Source organism: Durio zibethinus, chromosome 7 (assembly GCF_047325235.1).
Source record: "Durio zibethinus cultivar Kanyao isolate XHJ-2024 chromosome 7, ASM4732523v1, whole genome shotgun sequence".
In the NCBI taxonomy this organism is placed as follows: domain Eukaryota; kingdom Viridiplantae; phylum Streptophyta; class Magnoliopsida; order Malvales; family Malvaceae; genus Durio; species Durio zibethinus.
In genome coordinates, this window is record NC_143168.1 from 27,294,198 (window position 1) to 27,302,186 (window position 7,989).

A 7,989-nucleotide genomic window follows, 5' to 3' on the forward strand; every position below is an offset into this window, starting at 1 on the left:
ACAAACATATCACTGTTGAAGGTTAGTAAAATGCAAGTAGTGAGGAACCAAAATAACTTACAGTATATTACAGAAAACAGAATTTACTGCATAGCTAATATATTAAGCATTCAGATGCTCATTTGTAGCCTATATGTTAAAATTAAATCAACTTAATTTAAGGGAAGGAGTAGGACTATTCACTATTCACAGGTAAAGCCTAAATTCAATCGTGTTTTGACTAACAGCGAATAAAATGGAATTATGCAGCACAATTAGAAAGATAAAATTTGCTAAAGTTTCCTCTAACTAAGAAGATATCTATAAATTTTTGAGAAGGGACAGATATGAATTTGCAGGCCAACCTGGTGGGTATCACCAGGGAAAATAAGCCCTATGAGCTACTAGGTACTGCTATAGTTTATGTATAACCTGTTTTCACTGATCTTACATGACCTATTGATTAATTTAGTCTATACCAATTTATCTCCATATATAAGAAACTATGCTGCAAAGATCCTAAAATCGCAACGAAAATTGGGTTAGCCCTTCTTGGATAGTCACATTATCCCTCAATGGCTTTAACTTTGGTTCTCCATCAAGAAATTGCCAAGATGGTGACAGCAAACCTCTGTCAATCTAACAGTCCCTTGGAGAAAGAGTCTTCAGTGTGGAACCTTTGCTCCCCACAACTCCCTCTTCCTTGACAAGATAATATCATGCCTTTATAATATTAAGCCAAATCCAATGCTCAACCCGTCTTTAGTAGATGCTCTATATGACTTACAAACCAACTAATTTTAAGCAGTAACCAGTTACAGACACAAATCTGGATGCTAATCCATGACTGATTCCCTAGACCAATCAAACAAAATCAGAACAATCACTGCGGCAAATTTTATGATCAGAAACTGAAACTAAATTGAAAGAAAGTTACCATTAAATTTTAAAAGCTGGTACCTGAGTAATTATGCAGCAGGAAGAAAAAAAAAACAAAGGACTTGGATATCTCTCCAAAATCAAACGAGTTGTGCTATGAGAAAACATATATAGACCCTATTTGATACTTATATGTAGTCGGAAGAAACTTGGAAACAAAGAAAGATGTTCCAGAAAAGGCAATAAAATAAGTATCAGAGAAAAATCTGCTTATTCAATTAATACCAACTTCCATTAGGAAAATTTTCACTTCAGAACTTTATTTTTGGCAAGAATATAATCCATATTTGCATTGTAAAGGAAACTCAAATTTGTTTCAAAATTCAACGCCATGACGAGAGGTTTTTTGTTTTGAAAAGGTGAATCAACAAGCACCAGCAACCAATGGCAGAAAAATTCAGAATCCTGGACCTGGAGAGTCAAAACTTAAGGTCAAAACTCAAAGACTTGTAAATAATCTTTTAGGAAACAAAATCAAATATAAATAATTGTAAAAAAAAAAAGAAAGAATCAGCAAAAAATCAGACAATTATTTCCTTGTATAGTTGCATTCTACAAAATAAATCATAGTCAAGCAAACGATTTTCTTTTCAAAAATATTCCTGCCTCCGCTGATTGTGTTGTTTTTATGTAAATTAATGTTTCAAAAGTTCCCATAAAGTTACCATCAAAACATGTTCTCCAATCTTTACCAAGATCCATGTCATGTCAACCAATGTTTACTTAGAATAGGAAACCCATGTCAATGTTCTTCAAAACAAACAACTTGAGCTGCTTAAAGTTAAATTTTCCAAACTGCTTCTCAGGATTTTCTCTGCCTCTTGAATTCATAAATCACATAAATCATATGGTTGACCTCATTGAAGTCCTGGTAAAGCATAATCATATGGTTGACTACAGAATGAGTAGTACAGCAGAGGAAAGAATTGGTATTAGCACCAACCGCGTTTGATGTGATGGCTTTGAGCCATCAGGGATCATGCATATGGCTCAGGTCTGAATTTCATGCCCTTTAAGCTTTCCAATGGTTTCTCACATATTACTACGTCCCAATGAAAACTTTCTTATATAACCGTATACAATTGAGAGTTCCAGACATAATGTAGGACTGACGGATGGTGTTTCCCAACTTCTTTAGGCAATGCTTCCAAATTTGATTGCTATTTGATCAATGCCCATGATAAAATCTCACCTTTTTTAGTACATTTTTATTATGGATACTCTATCAAGTGCTAATGGGACAGCATTTTCTCTGGTCCAACCGTCTGCAAATTGCTTTGTTTTTTTAAATATCAAATTTCAACCTTTTGATTACTAAATTAAATATATCGTGTGCTCTGATGTCAATTAGATCAGTATATTTAGCTCTCACGGATTGTGATTGGAATCAGGGCTAGTTACAATTTATTTTGTAATACAATAGCCTTCATTTTACAGAATCTTTATCTCGTAGCAATAGCATTGCTGTTGATTTACTTCTCATATAAAATAGTCTCTTTCATATTTCCGGTAAGTAATGTGTGGTGAAGACTAATCATGATCAGCTTATAACAATAATGCGCAAACGTTTCTGGTTAAATATAAATTAATCCAATATGCACTCAGCTCTTTTAATTTATCCTGGCTAGTACTTGGTTAAAGAAACCATAGAATTGCTTCCACACACGTTTTTATTCTTCAAAATTTAACTTAATTTGGCTCGTGTAACCATTTTTAAAAAACGACAACAATAAAATTTTAATTCAAATCTTAGTATCTGAAATTTTTCATTAATCCCAAATTACGACCTTCTTGTATCAAAAAAATTAGCGTAAACCAAACCTTTAATGGACCGATAATGATCGTACTAATTTACTAATTGAATCACTTGAATATCTTAAGAACTCATAGTTATGAATTTAGATTTTTCAACAGAGAGTGGATTTAGTCAATTTTTGTCAATTATTTTCTTGATCAAATATGTTGATGTCCACCAAGAAACATTACCAATGAAATGATCATTCAAATTTTTTCCTAGTGAAAATTTTGCTCTTGTTCCCCCTTGTAAAATCAGGACCAATGTATATCTTTTTCCCATGCATCCTTATTCAAAGATCATTGTTATTTAAAGTTCCCTTTCATTCCTGTTTATTCTTTGTTTATTTACACTTAAAATATAAAAGCTTTTTCACTGTCTTTTTTTTTTTTTTTGCAAAAAAAAAAGATAAAAATATAATATTGAGTGAAGAGAGAGAGAGAGAAAGAGAAAAATAATCGGAATCATTGCAAGTCCATTTATCTCCGCTAGAAAACAAGAAGATAAAAACAGATGAAGGGAGAAAATGAAGTGTGACACCTAAATTTTATATTTGAATGCTTTAAAATTTTATTATAATATGTAAATTAAAATTTAAACTCAAGTTTACAAGACATATTCTATAAAATAATATCGTGAATCTTTCAAATTAAAATAAATAATATCTTATAAATAAAGTACGAATCTTTGCATGAAAGAAAATAATATATAAAGTTAGAATCATCTAAAATAAAATAAATCCTAAATGGTATAAAGAAAAACATGATGTTGTGGTTCACTAATGGAGACTTGGACTCTTCAACAATGCATGTGAAAAGTAAAACATATTTATAAAAATTAATATTTTAAAAAAATAAAAGAAAAAAAAATATAAACAAACTCCAACATGAAACACCCAAAGCATTGTTGATAATATATTTTATTATTTTTTTAAACCATTTTGTGCTTGTTACTTTGTTAATATGTTAACTTGTGCTCCATGTGTAAAGTTATACAGTAACAAAACATCCCCTTTAGTTCATTTTCCATTCTTTCAATTACAGTGATTAATTCATATTTATCACAATTATGTAACTATTGCTGCAAAAGCATTGGTTGGTACCTTAAACCAAAACTTTTGCATTCACACCTGACTTAATTTAAATTAATTAATTTTCATTTTAAGTTATGTAAATTTATTTTTTATTTTCACAAATTGAATTAAGAGACTAACCTATACCTTAAAATGTATCTCTTGAATTGAAATTGTTTCAAATTGAATATCAAAATTATGCAATTGACAAAACATTCCAAAAAATGATAGAACTTTGCAAAGGGGTGAAATTAAAGAAAAAAAAAATTAAGGGTTATATAAGCATAAAATGTAGCTAATCTCCAAGGCATCACATAATTTTAATTTGTCTTTTTAATGATATTACATAATGATCAAACAGACTTCAATACTATTTTCTTTGTTCTTCTGCTGTCTTAAAGACAATCAAAACCCCACCAACATATCAACTTTTTTTTTCTTACCTTGGGATTCGACCATGAACAATGTCGTACAAAATTCATGGGGCCATGATATCTTCAATGCACAAATGATTTTGATTTGAAGTAAAATACGGGAAAAAAAATCATGGCTTTTTAGGTACAAAATTTTTGTTCAAAACAAATTTTCATGATATCTTGGTTTTTTGGCTTCTAATTTACTTGGTCTGGTGCTTCATCATAATACATTTTCCCCAATGTTGAAGTAAAAAAGAAATTTACAGAAAGAGGGAAAGTTTTTAGCCTTTCTAAAAGCTGTTTATATGACAGCCTTTCTTTAGTACTTCACCTTCATTGGTCATTGTCTCCTTTGAGCTTCTTTTGACAAGAAAATTCTTGAAACCAGGCTTTTCTGATAAGATGATAAAGAATTATTCATGGAATCATGGTTATTTGAATGGTTTTTATTGCATAACTTTGAGCTGCTAATTGTGATTTTGGCTTCATTTAGGTTGGATTTGCTGCCAAATTTTGGATTTGCTAATTGAAAAAGAAGCATTAGCAACATGACAAGACTATAAGCAAATGTTAAGCACCTAATCAATTAACAGTGTAAGATCAATTTGAATGGATGATAAGATTAATTTTGATGAAATTTAAAATAATAATAATAGTGAGATTAGTTTCTCTATGGTAATAAGGGTTTCAAATTCAAGGTTCAAGCCACCTACTTCACTTTGGTTCCAACTTATAACACTGAGAGAAAAAAAAGTGTTTAATAAAAGACTTGAATCAAAGTTGTCATTGGGATTAATGGTGGGCAAGAGTGCCAATCTTAAACTCTCCAACAACATTAGTCAATGACATGCATTATTAGTATTACAGTAAAGGTGGTTAGAATTGACCCGGCTTTTTTATGCGTCTGGCTGATACATTATATGCAATTAAAAGAAAAAAAATAATAAAAATTAATTTACTTGAAAATTATGATTGATTCTAGGGAAAGAAACAGAGATGTTTTTCTAAAACAGTTCATCCCCATAGAAGGATAGAGTCACCTAAAACAAACTACACTAAATTGAAGCATCAGTGGCAATAGGCAATTTCAGAAAACAACTTGAGGATTAAAAGGAACTAAAAAAAAGGACCTTCATATATGGTATGTATGAAGGTGAAAATTAAAGAGAAAAACAAATTACAGTGGGGTGAAAAAAGGTGAAATCAGAGAAATTTTCAATTCAACATAGCATCTTCTTGAATCCTACCTAGCAATTTATTCACTGCTGTGGCAATGTCATCCACTGAAGTCAGATTACAATCATCTTCTACCTGCATTTAAAACCAACTATAATCAATGCTATAAATCTAAGGGAAACTAAATTAAACTGTGACAATTATTTTTATATAATTAGACTAACCTTGACACTGAGAGAATAGAGCACAGTTTGATCAACTGTTGTGACATTGAGATGGAGGATACTGAGATGCATACTATTCAACCCTGTAACCACCTTCAAGAGCTGCGCCGGTCGCCTTTTCGATCTTATTTTGAGGTTTGCATGGCTCTCCACCATGGTAACTTCTATGTCAGCTATGGCAGATTGAGTCTCAACCATAGGTTGATCATTCATGGAAGTTGAATTATCACCCCTTGTTGAACTAGTTGAGTACTGTGGGAATGTGAAGAATTCATCAAAAAGTGAAGAGCAGCTGCCACCACCATGATCTGAGCTTTCTTTTACCTCTTTCTGAGCACTTAGCAATTGAAGACGCTGCTCAAGCTCCTTTACAAAATTGATAGCACCTCCAATAATTGATGCTTGATCACCCTGACCAAAGAAACACAATCAAGACACTTTGATTTTATTTTATTTTTTTCATATTGTAGCTAGGGGGTTAAGAGAAAAATACCCTTTGAACATAAGATTCAGGCATTATAGATCGAAGAACAGAAAGATATTCATTCATTTGCTTTCTTCTATTTCGTTCCACGGCAATGTGAGTCATTCTTTGATTCTCAATCTCTTCCTTGTTTTTCCGAGTCTTGGATCGGCGTCTCTTGGGACGATTTGAAGTAATTGTTGAAGCATCCAAGGCTGGAGGGCCACAGGAGGATGATCCATTAGCATCGGAGGATGCCTTTGGTTGGTGAATTTGATGATGATCACTGAAATGATGTGGTGGAACCATTGAAGTTGTTGAAGAAGAAGTCCAATCTCCATAACCAAAATTATTATTAGTCTGATCAGGAAAATGCTTCTCTTCTCTTTCCAAGCCAAAGTCATAGCTCCAATTCCCTCCTAACAAGCTGTAGAGATCTTTGCTGTTGTAACCAAAGAAGTCCTGCGGAAAAACCACAGCTTCTAATGCCATTCTTTTTCTCTCTTTCTCTTTCTTGTTCTCAAAACTAAAAAACTTTACTGTTTAAATAAGAGACCTCCAATCCAAAAAAAAAGAAAAAAAAAAGGGATACGTTAGCCTTGAGGGATTGAACTTTGGGGTGAAGAAGTGAGCTTTTTAAAGGCATTTGATGAAACTAACAGTCATATAATTTATTGGTAAAATGATACATTTTTAATTCTAATGATTAAGATATAAAAAAGGCATTTGATGAACCGAAAAACATAAAACTGTACAGCATAATTGCACGTGAAATAGTATGGAATTTTATTGAAAGAGATAAAGCAAAGGCCAAAGGGTACAAAATTATGATTTCCCTTTGAAAATATTGGTAGAGGCCCTGTCTTTGGGGTATTAAGGTAACACACTCTCCTCTTGTGAGCCACACCTTGTCTACTCATCGGTTTAAGTGGTAAAAATGATTTTTGTAGAAAAAAAAATTTTCTCTTTGTGTGATGCCTTTAATCTTATAGTGAAAAATGTGATGATATAATATGATATATATGTTAAAATCTAAACTTATATTTCTAAAGTGTTTTTTTTTTCTTTTTAAAATAAAATCATAAAATTTTCGAATTAAAGCGAACAACATTTTATACGTTAAGTACAAATCTCCACAAATATTATCAGAACAGATAAAATAATAAAATTTTATATTAAAATAAATAATATTTCGCAGATTGAATATAAGTCTCCACACTTTGAAATCAATAATGAAAATGATGCAAGATATTTAGGAGCTTTAATTAATTTTGGATAAAAGGTTGTCTAAATCTTATTTATAAATGATGCATAAGATTTTTTTTTTTTCTTTCCATAACATTCTATTAACTAGAAGAGTTCTTCTTATACATCATTCACATTGAATATTGCATAACAAAATGATCTTTCAAAGTTCTACGGCACACGAGAATTACTACGAAATTTTAACATGATTTATCGATAATTAAATTTATCAATAAATCTTAATTATAATTAAGATTTATTGATATAAAAATATAATTTCTATATTTAAAATTAAAATCTATATACTTATTATGAGTTGGGATTTTATAATTATAATTAACCCACATCAAAATTCCATGGTAACTTTTAAGAGATCGTGTCTATGAGATCAAATTTTTTTATTTTTAAATACAAACTTGTATGATTCTTATATAACTTAGGTTAAGAAAAATTAGCATGGTCTGGCTAGGAAAAATTTAAAGGAAAAACTAACATGTATATTGTAATGTTTGTTTAATTCAAACACTTAATGGTCTTAAACATGATCATTTTACTTTTTTCATTGAACTAAGAATGTAGCTTAATGCAATGAACTTACGAAAAAAAAAAGGCCAATTATATAAGTTTTTTTTATTTCATGTTGAACCTTATTTTTAATAAATCTGATCTTTTAAAATATG

At 30.7% G+C, this 7,989-nt stretch overlaps 1 protein-coding gene across 1 annotated transcript; it reads right to left on the minus strand.

The window, feature by feature from the left end:
• Positions 1-5,145: 5,145 nt before the first annotated feature.
• On the minus strand, positions 5,146-6,673 carry LOC111277921 (transcription factor bHLH94-like). Its single transcript, XM_022864356.2, has 3 exons — positions 6,095-6,673; positions 5,602-6,012; positions 5,146-5,512 (listed from the first exon to the last, which is right to left on the minus strand). Exons 1-3 carry the CDS (start codon positions 6,554-6,556, stop codon positions 5,417-5,419), a joined length of 969 nt encoding a protein of 322 aa, XP_022720091.2. The 5' UTR covers positions 6,557-6,673; the 3' UTR covers positions 5,146-5,416.
• Positions 6,674-7,989: the final 1,316 nt, after the last annotated feature.

Bases quoted from the DNA above. Each gene is read 5' to 3' on its own strand.
- LOC111277921 (XM_022864356.2), bottom strand. From the start codon at position 6,556: ATGGCATTAGAAGCTGTGGTTTTTCCGCAGGACTTCTTTGGTTACAAC. The intron at 6,013-6,094 runs GTATTTTTCTCT...TTCTTTGGTCAG, and splicing joins CTGAATCTTATGTTCAAAGG to GGTGATCAAGCATCAATTAT. The intron at 5,513-5,601 runs GTTAGTCTAATT...TTTTAAATGCAG, and splicing joins TCTATTCTCTCAGTGTCAAG to GTAGAAGATGATTGTAATCT.